This window comes from Mustela lutreola, chromosome 3, assembly GCF_030435805.1.
Source record: "Mustela lutreola isolate mMusLut2 chromosome 3, mMusLut2.pri, whole genome shotgun sequence".
NCBI lineage: Eukaryota > Metazoa > Chordata > Mammalia > Carnivora > Mustelidae > Mustela > Mustela lutreola.
The window spans coordinates 192,003,991-192,019,832 of record NC_081292.1 but is presented as its reverse complement, the minus strand read 5'-3'; the positions used below and the strand labels follow the sequence as shown (position 1 = coordinate 192,019,832).

The window sequence follows — 15,842 nt, the reverse complement described above, 5'->3', positions numbered from 1 at the left end:
CTCACGCTGCTCTAACCTCTCCAGCAATCCCTTGACTTTGGCGTCCTAGCCTCACCTTATTCTATGTTTTCTCCTTTATATGGGGTCTAGTAGTTTGTCCTTCCCATTGCCTTTCTTCTCTTTCTCAGATTATGGGTTGTAGAGGCAGATTCCTCATGACGTAAGTGGGGGCTTAAAGAATACTGTTGCCTGACCAAAAGGAAGTAAGTAGACATTCCAAACACGTGACCTTCAGGGTCATGTACGTTGCCGGGGGTCACCAATTATTACAAGCCAGGGATGATTTAAAGATAAACAGGAGTCACTTAGTGCCAAGAACACAATTTGTATATTTATTGCGTTTTTGTGTGAATCCTAACAAGAAACACACCGCCTAGTACAAATCAATGACCCGTCTCAGAGAGCCCACTCGGGCGTCCAGGGCCCCCCAGTCGTGGTAGCGCCTGTAGTCCCCTGGTCTCAGCAGGTACTGCCGTCCCCGGTAGTTGGGCATCTCGTAGAGGACCCAGCAGCCCTCCAGCACGTGGAGGGAGTGGAGCTCATTGAGGCGGAAGCGATCGTGGATGCAGGAGCAGTCCTCCGTGAGTTCAGACACCAGGCCCCCGTAGTCATCTCTCTCGTACAGCCTTATCCTGTGGGAACTGGTCTGTTGTGACAGTAAACGAAAGAAGAAAAATCAATTGTATGGATCTCTGATCTCAGTAAAAGTGACTTAGTAACCTGCATCTTCGGGAAGCCTGGTTTTCAAACCATCCTGCCATATGCGTGTCTTCTCCGCACATGGTTGGTCTAACAAATTAGGAAGAGTGTTAAAATAAAACTGACCTGATCTTGTGGAAGAAACAACCGCTGAAATAAAGGGAACAGAAGGGATTGCTTTGTAGGAAGCCACTGGTCACGATATTTAGTGAGTCTGCAGAGAGGATTTTAACTCTTTTCCATTATGACGGCACATAACCGAGTCCTAAAAAGCTTGTTTTTAAGTCACTCTTCGCACTTATTTACAATTCCTATTTACTCTGTGTCCACATATCTGACATTTTGCCAAGTCACTTGAACCATTTGAAGTTCTTGCCTCAAAGAAATTCCTGTTTTATTTGTATGTCCTTTTGCACCTGCAAATTTCTGTAGCCTACTTTTGGTCTCACTTGAATCTGCTTGTCATACCACATAATTTGGTGTCACCAGTAACCAGAAACACAAACTCAACATGTTTATAAAACCTTAAGCAGCACTTTGATGAGGACCATGTCCCATGAAGTCCTAATTAATGCTCTTTGACCCTCGTAAGAAAGTAGTTGATAATGACTCCTGGGAACCAGGGAGCCCCTTAGGAGCTGAGACATACTGTTCTAGTTTCTAGATCCTTATGTCATACAGACTGTGTGGAAGGCAATTGCTAATACAGTCAGATACATTAGGGTGCCTGGGTGGCTCAGTGGGTTAAGCCTCTGCCTACGGCTCAGGTCATGATCTCAGGGTCCTGGGATTGAGTCCCGCATCGGGCTCTCTGCTCAGAGGGGAGCCTGTTTCCCTTCCTCTCTCTGTGCCTGCCTCTCTGCCTACTTGTGATCTCTCTGTCAAATAAATAAATAAAGTAAATAAAAATTTTAAAAATAAATAAAATCTTAAAAAAAAAAAAAAGAACACATTACACCTATGTTGTTCTGCCATGGTCTGTTAAGTGTTCCTATCATTAAAAACTAATGACCTAGATAGGTTTTAATTGTTTTTCTTTTCCAAACATGGTGATTTTTATTTAGAAAGTAGGAATCAGCTAGATGCTACCAAATTTAACTTCAGAGTCTATGTCTTACGCACTGAAAACAATCTTAAGTCCTTAAGTAAGGGGAGGAAGAGGTTACAGTGATTCACAAGGCTGCTCACTTTTTTTTTTCTAAATGCTTGAGAGTCAGGAATTGGCATCCTTACTGTGAACCCTCGTCTTGAGTTGAAACAAACTGACTTTGACCAATAGAAATGTAGGGTCACAGATCAGGGATGCTTTCCCATCAGTCTGGGTGGCAGCAAAACTCACGTAAGGAATGGCCCGGCAGGAGTGGATGGAGTCGCTGAGGCCCAGCCACTGCTGGTAGTCGGGGTAGTCCCCGCGCCGCAGGAAGTACTGGTGGCCCTGGTAGTTGGGGCGCTCATAGAGCATCCAGCAGCCGCTGTCCACGCGGATGGAGTTGCAGCGGCTGAAGTAGGGCTGCAGGTTGGGGCAGTCGCTGCTGCACTCGTAGCAGCGGCCCTGGAAGCCGCGGTCCTCGTAGAAAGTGATCTGCGGGGCGGGGACAAACAAGGGACGGCCAGGAGTCAGCGGGGAAGGCGCCCCCAGCACAGGAGACACTCAACAGATGCGGCACGACCCCTCGGAGGCTCACCTTCCCCATTGTGGTTGGCAGCCGATGAACAGCGTCCAGTGTGATGGGGACAACAGCGGCCGCGGGGCTATATAGCAGGAGGGCTGCTGCGTTGGCAAGAACAACACAAAAGGGGCCTGGGGGTAGTGCGTGAGGGGATTTCTATGTTCTCTCTCTTTTTTTTCATTTGGGATCATGGGGCTGGGGGCTCTCATTCTCTCTGGCATTTTCGAGTTCTCCTCACTAGCTCCAGTGAAAGGAATCGAGGTCAGCAGAGCCATTATGACCTTGGAGACAAAGGGCGCACTTCTCATCCTATGCAGCGCTCTAGAAATGCATTACGTGCCCAGCATTTTGTGTGTCTGCCTATGGAAACTGCTGAGATGGGGTTGGTGGTTCCGTCTGGGGTGACTCGTGACACTCCTATGAGTCCCAGAAGGACGGGACGAAAAATCCTCTAATCGAAAGACAATTTACATTTTCTAAATTACCTCCTCAGTGTGATATGGTTTTGCTACAAGGATTTCATATATGTTTATGTAGGGGGAAAAGAAAAGATTAGAACGTTGGAGGTATACACCAAACTGTCAGTCACGGTTATCCATAAATGGCAGGATTATAGGTCCTTGTTTTATGTTTTTATTTCTCCTTTTTGTCGTTTTTGATTGCCTTAATTTTCGACCATAAATATATAGTACTTTCATGAGATGAAAAATAAACTTATTTTGTAAATGCATAACTCTGAGATCCTGGTGAAAAGCAATACATTTTGAAAATGAGTCTATTTCGTTTTGAGATTAAATGCTTCTCCTTGGACTAAAAATAAAGAGATTTCCCGAGACTCGGTGAGACTGTAGATCACATACAGGATCTTCCCATTCCTCCCTCTCCCACCAGCTGTCTCCTAGGGCTGCCTCTTTTTTTTTTTTTTTTAAGATTTTATTTGTTTATTTGACAGAGAGACATTATAAGTAGGCAGAGAGAGAGGAGGAAGCAGGCTCCCTGCCGAGCAGAGAGCCTGATGCAGGACTCGGATCCCAAGGACCCTGAGATCATGACCTGAGCCGAAGGCAGAGGCTTAACCCACTGCTTAACCCAGGCACCCTAGGGCTGCTTTTTGTTTTCAAAACCAGCATCATGATTTGCCTGAGTTTTCCCTTCCTGGAGTGTCCCTGTTTCACAGAGCCCAAGTGACGGCCTGAGGAGCTTTCTCCACTGCTGCTGTCCTACTGATTTCCAAGCATTCCTCAGCTACGCAGGGCTGCGGGAGGCCTTCAGTCCCCAGCTCATCTTTGTCATCCAAGTGTACGTAGGAGGATGGAGTCAAACACCATCATAGTTTGTGACCCATAGACGGCCCTGAAAGGGTACCCAGCCACGCTATCACTAAGTGTTCATGATGCCATTTGTGAAAGTCGTTGGGCAGCATATGAAGCAGGTGTACAGCTGTCAAAAGGACAGACAGCAGTAGCCACAAAGAAAAAAATGTTCCCTCCCAATTAGCAGAGCTAGAGCACAGGAAACTGGGCAAAGTCCTCTGCTGCTAGACAGCATACCCAGGTTCAAGTCACAAGTAACTGATACATCCCCTTCCTCCTTCCTAGTGCTGCGGGCTTCCCCGTAAACCTCAGTTGCGGTCATAACCAAGCCCATGCGGAAAAGGCGTCCTCGGTCTCCCCAACCACAATGCCACATCAGGGTGCACCACCATTTCCAGCGAAAGCCAACAAACCAAACCCTTGATTTTGCATGTGTTGAAGACAAAACTGTTTTGCAGACAGGTGGCCCAGTGAAACCTTAAGAGAAGGTGTCATCTGTACTCACATTCATTTGGTCGAATTGTTGCTGTGTGTATTAACAAGCCAAACCACCTGCCTCATCAGCATTTTGGAAAGTGCTGAAAGACTAGCACATTTTCATTTTCCTAAGAGTCCTTCTATTTACTGAAAGAAAGCCTGCGCTCATGTTTCCTTTAATGCTTTATTGAAACGATTTTAAATGTTTCCATGTGAGAACGTAGGAAGGGTAATGAATGACAGATTCATTTTATTTCAGATCGAAACTTCTGGAAACTACCTCCAAGTCCTCCACTTCGCAGTATTCAGTGCTAAGCATTTGTGAAATGTGCTGCAGAGTCCAGTTACAATGAAGCAGCATAGGATATACACTTAACAACAACAACAACAACAACAACAACAACAACACAATAGAGCCACACAATTGGGTTCTAAGAGGAGAAAGCCCAACATCCAAAGTAACACTTCAATAAGTTTTGTACCACAAACTGACTATAAAGAAAAATGTGCTGGCTAGAGTTGCAGTGTTAGGATGTTTCTTTTCCTCTCCCAGAGGCTTTATTATGAACTTCCATGGTGCAGTTCCAAGTTTCTAAGTGACCTGCAGGACAAAAAAACAAAAACCAAAAAACAAAACATGTTGGTATCAAGCCCGTCAATTTAACATTCACACAGACATGAACTTTCACTCTATAGAGACTTAAGGTCAAATATTCAATACTAAATTACTGGCAAAGGTGGATTAAAATATATGTCGGTACAAAAGAACTTCCATGGAATTGTTCTGAGAGGTTTGGAAATTGAGTTGTATTGCTCAACTACATACAGTATACGATCTCACACTGCATCCTATACAGAAAGTAAAAAATGTTTAACAAAGGACATTATTGGGTCAATTGGAAAAATTGGGACATATAGTAGTTCAAATAAAAGTATCAGTGTTCGATTTTCTGAAGTTGATCATTATATTAAGGTTATTTAAGGAATGACTTTGTTCTCCGGAAATACACACTGAAGTATAGAGGGGTATAGTGATAGGGAGGATGTAATTTGGATGGCTCAGAAAAAAAAAAATTGTGTCTATATACAGAAAGACAGAAAAAGGGACAGAGGCAGAAAAAAATGGTGATGCTAATGGAGCAAAACGCTAACAATTGGTGATTCTGAGTAAAAGGTGTCCTAGGGCTCTTTGCTATTCTTGCAACTTTCCTCCAAACTCAAAATTATTTCCAAATAGAAAAGCAAATAATAAAAGTTCTACTTCTTTTGACTAACCATATCCACAGCTAATCATTTCTTTTTGCCCCTGAGCAGTTGTGTATTGCGCTTATGCCATATTAGTTTGAAGTGTTGTATATTGCTTTGAATTTAAACTTGCATCGCCCTCCTTCCATTTCTGATAGAGGGGTGCTGAACTCTCCAGCTGTGATAGTGGAACCAGTCTTTTGCAGTCCTACCATTTTTACCTCATGTAGTTTGATGCTCTGTTGTCCAGGACACACATGTTAAAGTTTGTATGTCTTCTTGGAGAATTGACCCCTTTATCAATTGTCTTTCTTTATCCCTGATCATTTTCCTTGCTTTGAAGTCAGCTCTGTCAGAAATTAGTAAACCCTTTTTCTTTCTTTTGATTTGGGCTGGTGTGAATCAAAATTTGTCTATCCATTTACCTTTAATCCATATGTGTCTTTATATTTGAAGGAGGTGTCTTATAGACGACATATAATCAGGTCTTGTGTTTTGATGCACTCTGAGAATTCCTTTTTTCTTTTCTTCTTCATAATTTTATTATGAAAATTTTCATATAGAAATGTTGAAATATTCGTACAGTGAAGGTACATGTGCCCACCACCTGGATTCTTTAGTTAACAGTTTGGATTTCTTTCTCTCTGCTTACATTGTCCATCTAGTCTTGCATGCTACTTTATCCATTAGCACTCTTAACACTCTTAGTGTAATAAATCAGATTTATTTCAAATTCCTGGTCTGATAGTGCTTACATCCCTGTCCTGTCTGTTTGCAATGCTTGCTCTTCTCTTTAAATGTCACATTTGACGCATTTTAGTATGCCTTGTAATTCTTTCTTGATAACTAGACATAATGTCCTGGGTAAAGTGAACTCTCTAAATAGGTCTTTAGTGATGTGATGGGGGCGCTGGTGAGGGAGGAGGGGAAGGGTTCTGTAGTCCTATGATTAGATCTCAGGCTTTGGTGAGCCTGCGCCTCTGGACTTGGAAATTCGCAAGTGTTTCTCAATTTTTCTTCTTCTCCAGCTGGGACCAGATTACTAGATCTGACTGGAATGGGTATTTCCCTTCTTCTAGGTCGGTTGGGTTCCAATAAAATGTCAACAGGCTAGGCTATAGTTAACTAGTTGTCACTAAGGGCAGGCCTTTTAAGAACAGAATTCTCTGTTGTATTTAAAAATGATTCCTCCCCCACCTTCCAATTCCACCCCTACCCTCACTGCTGGAAAAGTGAAAGAAATTTTCTCCAATACTTACTGTGAGGACCTGGCAGAGCTCCTGCAGATAAATCTCACAAAATTGTGGGTATCCAGCTAGGACTGGGTCCCCCTGGAGTCTGGAGTATTTAACCCTCTGAGATGTCTGCACTGAGGTTCCTGTGATTTGCCAATTGCTGTTAAGGGTTTCCTACTCCAGTACTGTACTCGTGGCAGCTTCTGCTTGTGAGCCTTTGCTCTGGAAAACCCTAACTCCCGATATCTGCCTGTCTCTCCAACCTTGGGGGACAGAGGTTTGCCCTTTGACCCCTGTCTTACAGATCCAAGAGGAGTTGTTTTCTCACCCTGTTCAGCTTTTTACTTGTTAGGATGAGTGGCAGTTTCTAAATTCTTTGCCCATGGAACTGGAAACCAGAATCTCTCAAATTACTCTCTCTCTCTCTGTGTCTTGTTCCATTCCATGATACTGTGACTTTGTCAGGAGGGTAGTCAAGGGAGCACTTGTATTATTTTTAGCCATGGCTCTAGTTTTTTTCTAAGCTGTTCCATATAGGTTAGCTCATTTGGTCCTTGTAACAACCTTATGAGATAGGTACTGTTAGAATCCTTTCTTTATAGATGAGAAACGGAAGCAGAGAGATTCCCTTAACAATTCATGACAGTTATTAAATGGGAGAACCAAGAGTTAACTCTGGGCTGTGTGACTCCCAAGTCTACACTCTTTTTACCAGGGTACCTGTTTTCTAGCTCTTTGGTATGGCCCTGTCCATTTGGAGTCCATTTCCTGGTAATGTGCTCAGTATCAGCACTTTCCTAGGATATGGTGTTGCTCGTATTCATTTTGACTAATAAATGGATTACTAGTATCAATACAGTACAAAAGAAATCCTGAAAATGATTTCACCAAATGCCTGGATTATTAAAAAAAAATTCTCCCTTTCCTTTCCTTAATGAAGTATTTCTGTGGCTGGAAATAAATAAAAAATTCTGAATGAGGCATTGTTTTATCTTGAGGTTGAAAAAAGTTGTTTACAAGCTAAAGGACATGATACAATATCCATAAAACATATGGGTAAGGAAAAGACTCAGAAGTTGAAATACATAAAATGAAAAACTTTTTCAAGTGATAAACTGTGAAAGTGTATTTTCCATACTTTGTTTGTTTGTTTTTGTTTTTTTTAATTTTTAATTTTTTATAAACATATAATATGTTTTTATCCCCAGGGGTACAGGTCTGTGAATCACCAGGTTTACACACTTCACAGCACTCACCACAGCTCATACCTTCCCCAATGTCCATAACCCCACCCCCCTTTCCCATCCCCCCTCCCCCAGCAGCCCTCTTATTTAGGTGCACCTGGGTGGTTCAGTTGGGTAAGCATCTCCTTCAGTTCAGGTCAGGATCCCAGGGTCCTGCGGTGCAACCCGGTGTGGAGCTCCCTGCTCGGTGGGGAGTCTGCTTCTCCCTCTCCCTTTGTTCCTCTGCCTCTCTACCTGCTTGTGCTTGTTCTCTCTTTCTCTCTAATAAATAAATAAAATCTTTACAAAATAAAAATAAGATATAAGATTTATTTATTTTAGAGAAAGAGCAAGTGTGAGTGTGCAAGTGGGAGGAGGGGCAGAGGAAGAGAATCTTCAGGCATGCTCCCCACTGAGCATGGAGCCCGATATGGCGCTTGATCTCATGACCCATGAGATCATGACCTGAGCCTAAACCAAGAGTTGGATGCTTAACCAACTGAGCCACCCAAGCACCCCTTTTCCATCGATTTAAAAAAAATATTTTTCATTACTTTATAACAAATCACTAGAACACATGCACATATATTTATATGTACATGTACAGCAAATATTTGAAGATCCCAAGAGATATTAACAGTGATACAGGGTTGTGGCGAAGGGGGAATTCTTTTGTTTTTCACTTTATATGTCCTGTATTGTTTGAAATTTTTACCATAAACATGTATTACTATCATAATGTTTTAAGCTAATTTAAAAAAATACATGACTCAGAAGTTGGAAAAGATGCTAAAGCACACGAAAGATGAAGAATGAACAAAAATCATAGATGTGTTTTCTGCTGTTTGGTTTTCAAGAAGAGGATTTTATGGGAAGGGTTCATCTCAAGGCCTGTCCCTATTGCAAAATGGACATTTATTCTTTGGACAGCCTAGGCTTACAGGCATTGATTAGGCTATAGAAATGGCTGGTCCTTAGAAATGAACTTCTCAATCAGTTTAGACAGAGCCCAGTGCGTTGAGAGCCCTAAGGACCATGTAGTTACTGCCAATTCACTTATCTACCATAATAACTGAACAGCCACTGCTTCCAAAGCACTTTATATACATGTGGGAAATAATAAAGAAATAAAAGACCCACTTCCATCAAGAAGCCAACAATCTTCAATGGTTATGGAAGAAAATATACAGCAAATGGAATTATATTTTCAAAATAAACACACCAATGAGTCATCTTGAGAGCTGGATTTTCAGTATGTAGGATGCACAGATGGGTCTCCCCACCATTTTTAAAAAAGATTTTGTATATTTATTTGACAGAGAAAGACAGAGACTACCAGTAGGCAGAGAGGCAGGCAGAGAGAGAGGGGGAAGCAACTCCCCGCTGAGCAGAGAGCCCGATGCGGGACTCGATCCCAGGACCCTGAGATCATGACCTAAGCTGGAGGCTGAGGCTTAATCCACTGAGCCACTCAGGGGCCCTGAGAATATAGTAAAGATTTTCTGATAGTGGTGCTGTTATGTTACTAGAATAACACTTATTAAAACCCAAATGTGAAAAAAGAATTCAGGTTGTTCCTAAAGCATTTGCTATGATAAGGTTACATTTCTCACCAATTGACTGTTTGCCTCTAAAACCTGAATGAATCCTGGGCTTTACATGGTCCAGTCTATTCAGAGATTCACATTAAAAAAATGCACAGTATAGCAACCAGACTAGATAGTAACAAATTTTGATTTTTCACTTGCGTTTAACTTTCACTTGTGTTTCTTAAAGCCAGAGCAATCCATAACCCAGTGTAGCAAGTTTCAAAATTCCCTTTTCCCGTTTCTACCTTACAACCCTGCAGCTGGCCCACAGCCTCTGATTCAACAAAGTCCTAAAATACCCCAGCCGGCCAGCTGTACCACCAATCTGATTCTCCCTTCTCTCAGCTTGTATTGTGTTCATTAACTTGGTCTCCTGATGTCTCTTTAAATTTCCTTTCCACTTTGCACATTAAAATAGAGAGTCCAGGGCTGGAAGGGCCAAGGACTCTCCTGCCTTTCTCCTTTGTCTCCAGCCTTGGGCATCCCTAGCCATTCTCTGAATTCTGCAGCACAAATGTGCCAGGAATCAGGTAGCCAGGGCGGCAGCAGCAGAGACTCAAGCAGGCAAGAATAAAGTTTCATTAGTGAGAAAGGGACTGCGAAGAGAAACCTTTAGGACACAGACATTTGTGTAAACCTCCTTGACACACTTACTTAAATCAAAGAATAACACCTGATTAACTGGTGCATAGAACATCTCAGAGGCTAAAAGATAATCATGGTTCGCATTTATTTAGAGTTTACTCTGCACCGAGCCCTCACCTAATCTCTTAAAAAGCATAATCCTTGGTATTTATCCTGACAACCTGGAGAGGAGGTACCTTTATGTTTCCCACTTTGTAGAGGAGGAAACTAAGGCACAGAGAAGTGACACAGTCTGCCTGAAGTCACACAGCTGGGACGCAGTGGCTTTATTTGGATTCAGACCCACAGCGTCGAACTCCAAATGCTAGACTTTTTTTTTTTTTTTTTTTTAAGATTTTTATTTGTTTATTTGACAGAGATCACAAGTAGACAGAGAGGCAGGCAGAGAGAGAGAGAGAGATAAGCAGGCTCCCTGCTGAGCAGAGAGCCTGATGCGGGACTCGATCCCAGGACCCTGGGAATGACCTGAGCCTAAGGCAGCGGCTTAACCCACTGAGCCACCCAGGCACCCCAAAGGCTAGACTTTTAACCACAATATCAGTATTCTCCAAACCCTTGGTATCAGTTTGGTCCAATTTACATATTTAGACCTACTTTGTTCCTTGGCTGGGCGTCCAACGGTACATTTTTTGATGATTTCCACACTGTGGCATTTGATTCCCTTGCAGAGCGGCTGGTGGCATTTTTATTTGTCGTTCCCCTTCTTAATTTGACACCTGGAGACACATGTGGTAACCATGAGCATATAAAAAAACTTTTTTAAAATGAGCCCTCCCACAGTTTTCGATCCTTCCCTTCTAGAATGCTTTGCTCCCATCCCTAAGGGTCTGAGCAGTAAGACGTCTCTGGTCTCTGTATTGAAGGGAAATTAAGTCATGGATCCTTCTGGTTTGCTTTTCCTTTATTCAGCCGGCCAGAGAAATACTACTGCCGTAACAACTTTGACCTTACTTTCTGAGTTTAATTCTTAGTTAAATTTCCCTAAGCAGGTGGAAGTAAAGAGGCTCACTCTGCTTGCGGGCGTATTCTGCGGCGTGGGGCGCTGTTAACATGGCAAAGGGATGCAGGGAGAGGCGGAGAGGTGGAGCTCGGGGAACCTGGAAGGAAAACAGTCCTATTTGTAACAGCTGCGCGTGCTCTGTGCTGTAACCTCCTGCTACTTACAGCACTTGGTCAGTTGAACCAACCCATGGTCCTTAACCGGAAAGACACATGTTTCACACGGCAGGCACGTTCCTATTCCGTCTTTTGCTCCCATTCTTGGTCCCCTTTGTCCAAAATGCCCTTTCACTCACGGTTGCTCTTCATAGGGTTGTCTTATACCTGGGGTAACCATTTGCTCCTTTTCTGCCTAGAGGCTCCCAGTTTCCTTTGAGATGTAGCTCAAATACCACCTTTTCTGAGAAACCGGCCCTGTGTCTCCCCACGCCTCCCCACTGCTCTCCTCTGCTGGTACCCCACACCCCCACCTTACCTCAAGGCAGAATTACAGATTCACTCATCTGGGGACTCAAAGCATGCGCTCACAGAGAGCAACTCCAGTGTGCTGTGGTTAGTTTTAACCCACTGTCTGCCGCACTGGAAATTTCTTCAAGATTAGGATTGTCTCTTCATTCATGCCTTCCTTCGACAAGTTCTCAGTGAGCACCTTCTATGGGCACCCCTGTGTCAGGAGCTGCGGTCACTCAGACAGACAAGGCTCCTGCCCTTCTGGAGCGGAGTGAGGAAACGTAACGATAAATCCTGCATTGTGGTCAGTTTAATAAACAAAAGAAGATGGTGTGCTCGCACGTGCCTGGATAGCCTCCACTGCACACAGCCAGAGAAAGCCTCTAGAAAGAAGCAGTGCATCCGCTGAGGTTTCCAGAATGAGCAGCCGCCAGTTAGGGGAAGAGCTGGAGAGAACTGCTCCAGGCAGAGGGAACAAGAAGGTCTTTTTGGAATAACCTGTGTTTCCAGACACAGAAAGGAAGCCAGGGTGACTAGAGCAGAGCAAGAAAGGCGAAATTATAGATGGGCTGAGAGGGAGAGGGGGGGCGGGGGGATCATCTGGGTCCTTGTTGGCCACGCACGGAGCTCCACGTTATTCCAGGACTCAGGGGAAGCCATTGCAATATTTTTAAGCTGTAGTGTGACAAGGTCTGATTTAGTTTCTTAAGAGATTGCTCTGGTTCCTCTGTAGAGAATGGGTTGGAGTGTGGAAGTAAGGAGCTCAGTTAGCTAATTGAACCTTCTCTCTCCAGTGCATTAGAGAGTGCCTAGTACATAGGAGAGCCTCAGGTGTCATTGACTCGTTGAATGACTACCATCCTAGTCAAGCAATAGTGGTTAACAGCAAAGACTTTGGGGTGTCTGGGTGGCTCAGTGGGCTAAGCCTCTGCCTTCGGCTCAGGTCATGATCTCAGGTCCTGGGATCGAGCCCCACATCGGGCTTTCCGCTCAGCAGGGATCCTGCTTCCTCCTCTCTCTGCCTGCCTCTGTGCCTACTTGTGATCTGTCTGTCAAATAAAAATAAAAAAATTTAAAAAATAAAAAAAATAGCATAGACTTTAGTGTCAAACAGGCTGTATGTGAGCACAGGCTGCACCATCTATCTATAAGATGTGTGACCTTGGGCATGTCACCTAACTCCTCTCTGCCTGTTTCTTCATGTGATAACAATAATACTGGTAATGACCTTATAGGGTTGTGGTAGAAATTAAAGTTAGCATATGTAAAGTACTTAGAATAGTGGTTAGCACATAGTACAGTATATTGCCTTTGAAATTAATGATAATAATTATTATTTTTTGATAATAATAATTATTGATATTTGTCATCATCATCGCCATCGTCATCTTCATCCCTGTCTCACCTCTCTCTCTGTGTAGAGTGACCCGTGGAACAACTTGGGCACCATTTCCTTTACAGGATCCTGCTTGGAAATAACTAATCAGATAACCAACAACAAATGACTAATCAGAGCCAGGAGGCCTGAAGTAATTAGCATCCCTCTTCAAGATCAATCGTTTTCTGCTTTCTCACTGAGAGAGAGTCAAGCTTTATATTTACAGATGCTCTGCTTCCTTATCCCCTGGGGAAGATAGAACCCGATGATTTCAAAGGTCACATCCAGCTCAAATATTCTGTGAGTCCTAATAATCTGATGGCTCATGCAAGAAGTTCCTGTAGCTTTCTGTGTGGTATATATGAGGTTCTATTCTCAAAGTAGGATGAAAATAAAATCCTAAACCTAGAGTTGTTCATACATTCTTTTTTTTTTTTTTTTTACTTTAAAGCTACTTACTAATACTATCTTTGTGTCAATAGAGATTATTACAATTGTTATTTCTTGATTCATATTCACATTAAGTGCCAAATTATGTCCAAAGCAACTCAACAAAAATTTCTTCTAACTGAGGTGGGAAGAGAGAAGAAGATGGGGATGTGTCATATAGGAACTTGCACAAGAAATGACCTGGGTACATCATTGAGGGATGAGGTATAGATTTCTTTTTCTATTTGAGAGAGCATGAGTGGGGAGAGGGACAGAAGGAGAGGAAGAAGCAGACTCCTTGCTGAGCAAGGAGCCCGATTCAGGTGCGGCTCGATCCCAGGACCCCAGGATCATGACCTGAGCTGAAAGCAGATGCTTAAACCAGTGGAGCCCCCCAGGCACCCCAAGACATGAAGAGCATAGCCAGTAATTTTTATCTGCCTTTCAGCCTGAGCAGTAACTTACTAAAATGTCATTTGGTATCACTGAGACAGAAGGTGGAGAATTTGAAATTCTCCACCAATGTCAAAGCAACTGAACATATGCCTATGACAACCCTATTTTCCAAAGCAAAAGCAGGGCACGTGGTCTGGAAAGACATTTTGTACTGTCCAAGAAGCTTTTCAGATGTGGTTGGGATGATGCCACATCATATTTTCTAAACATGTTAATGTTTGTGAAGAGAGGGGTGCCTGGGTGGCTCAGTGGTTTGGGCTGCTGCCTTCGGCTCGGGTCATGATCTCAGGGTCTTGGGATCGAGCTCCGCATCGGGCTCTCTGCTCCGCAGGAAGCCTGCTTCCCCCTCTCTCTCTCTCTCTCTCTCTGCCTGCCTCTCTGCCTACTTGTGATCTCTGTCTGTCAAATAAATAAATAAAATCTTAAAAAAAAAATGTTTGTGAAGAGAGAGGACACATTTCAAATAGGAAGAGAACTGGCAAATCTAGGAATTGATTGATTATATCCTGTAACAGCTTTTTAAAAAACTGAGGTTCTGTGGAAATTAAGGAACGAAGAAGGAAAAGGAGAAGAAGAAGAAAACGAGAAGAAAGAAAGACTCAACAACAATGACAAAAGTGAACGGAAGACTTTAGCAGGCACTTCGCAGAAGAAAAAACAGAGAAATAGTTTTTCATTGGTGATCAGAGGAATGTGATTAAGACTGTGGCCACCTAACAGACTGACAAACTTAAGAAGCCTGAAAATAGCAGGTGTTGGTAGCAGGCAGATAATCTCATGGCAAGCGGCAGTGTACATTGGTGCGACCATTTTGGAAAACGATTTGGCTTTATGTAGAATTGGAGATGATGCACATGTGTCTGAAGGCACGGGTGTGGCATCTCTGACGTAATGATGGCGCAGTTTCACGCCTCGGCCACACAGAAACTCTTCCACTAGACATGAAGAGACATACAACTGAAACCATCCAGATGTCGAAAACGGAAGAATATATAAAGACACTGTGGTGTATTCTTACAGCGGAATGCTACCTAGAGTGAAAATAAACTATATTGACCACAAGGATGAATTTGTACAATGTAGTGTTGAATGACAAAAGAAAGCCATGGAGTAAAACGTTTGCTTCATATATAAAGATTGCCGTTTGTATTACTTGTCTCAAGTTCAAAGAACATGCAAAACTGAACAGTATGTTGGCGAGACATGCGTATGTGGTAAAGCTAGAAAAAAAGACAAGGAAATGATAAACCCGTGACTGCGGATAGTATAAATGTGAGGCACCAGGGAGAGGAGAGGTTGGAGCGGAGGCCGGGAGAGGTCCCAAACTGTTGATACTGTTCTATTTCATCCCTTTGGTGGATTTGTTGTTTGCTTGGTTTTGTACTTGAAACATACATTGTAAGTATTCGTTGGGACAGAATAGATTTCGAAAGCATGGTTTCCATCTCCCATCATGAAGATCTGCCAATACTGAACTTTTGTTTCAACCTAATGGGTCCCTCTCCTTATCTTGAAAATGCTTTTTCATTTCTCTACCCTTCAGATTCAGTCAGCCTCCTCCAAGAAGAGAAGACACTCGGCAGCTTATTGTAGTAAGTGCCTGGAGACCAGGGCTGTAGAGGGTGTGTGTGGGGGGAAGATGAGCCTCTTTCAGGGAGACCCGGCTGCTGTCCGTGGACTCCTGTTGTTGGGAGACGGGCATGGGGGTGGGTTTGGAAATAATACCACTGATGTTGAAGGCTCCCTGCCCTAGGCCAGCACCAGGCACCTGACACGTGTGGTCTCACTGAATGATCAGAAGGACCTAGGCCAGTTTGCTAAGTGTGATCATGCGTATTTACACATAGGGAAATTGGGAACCAGACAAGTTAAATAAGTTATCCAAGGCCACACAGCTAGCAAGTGGAGGGGCTGGGACCGGACATTAATCTGTCTGCCTCTGAAGAGCCTGCCTGGGAGTTGGGATGGAGTTAAATGATGGCCAGTCGGACTTTGGGGTGTGGCTGCAGCAGGAGAGAAGGAGTAGATGTTCTG

The 15,842-nt window shown here is 43.4% G+C and overlaps 2 protein-coding genes across 3 annotated transcripts in view; both read right to left on the bottom strand.

Annotated features, from left to right (window-relative positions):
• Positions 1-373: 373 nt before the first annotated feature.
• LOC131828197 (gamma-crystallin A) lies at positions 374-2,393 on the bottom strand. The gene is made up of 3 exons (XM_059168993.1): positions 2,385-2,393; positions 2,039-2,281; positions 374-646 (listed from the first exon to the last, which is right to left on the bottom strand). The coding sequence occupies exons 1-3, from the start codon at positions 2,391-2,393 to the stop codon at positions 374-376; spliced, it is 525 nt and encodes a 174-aa protein (XP_059024976.1).
• Positions 2,394-4,335: 1,942 nt separating this feature from the next.
• C3H2orf80 (chromosome 3 C2orf80 homolog) overlaps positions 4,336-15,842 on the bottom strand; it is a 46,860-nt gene continuing 35,353 nt past the window's right edge. For both annotated transcript variants that reach the window (XM_059168226.1, XM_059168225.1), the window contains exons 7-9: positions 11,106-11,193; positions 10,691-10,812; positions 4,336-4,760 (exon numbers count right to left, since the gene is read on the bottom strand). In XM_059168226.1, coding sequence (XP_059024209.1) covers positions 4,752-4,760; positions 10,691-10,812; positions 11,106-11,193 — 219 coding nt within the window. In that variant the 3' untranslated portion in view covers positions 4,336-4,751. The remainder of the gene's footprint in view (positions 4,761-10,690; positions 10,813-11,105; positions 11,194-15,842) is intronic.

Coding starts and splice junctions, on each gene's coding strand:
- LOC131828197 (XM_059168993.1), bottom strand. Junction 647..2,038: donor CCTGCCGGGCCATTCCTTAC/GTGAGTTTTGCT, acceptor CTGTCACAACAG/ACCAGTTCCCACAGGATAAG.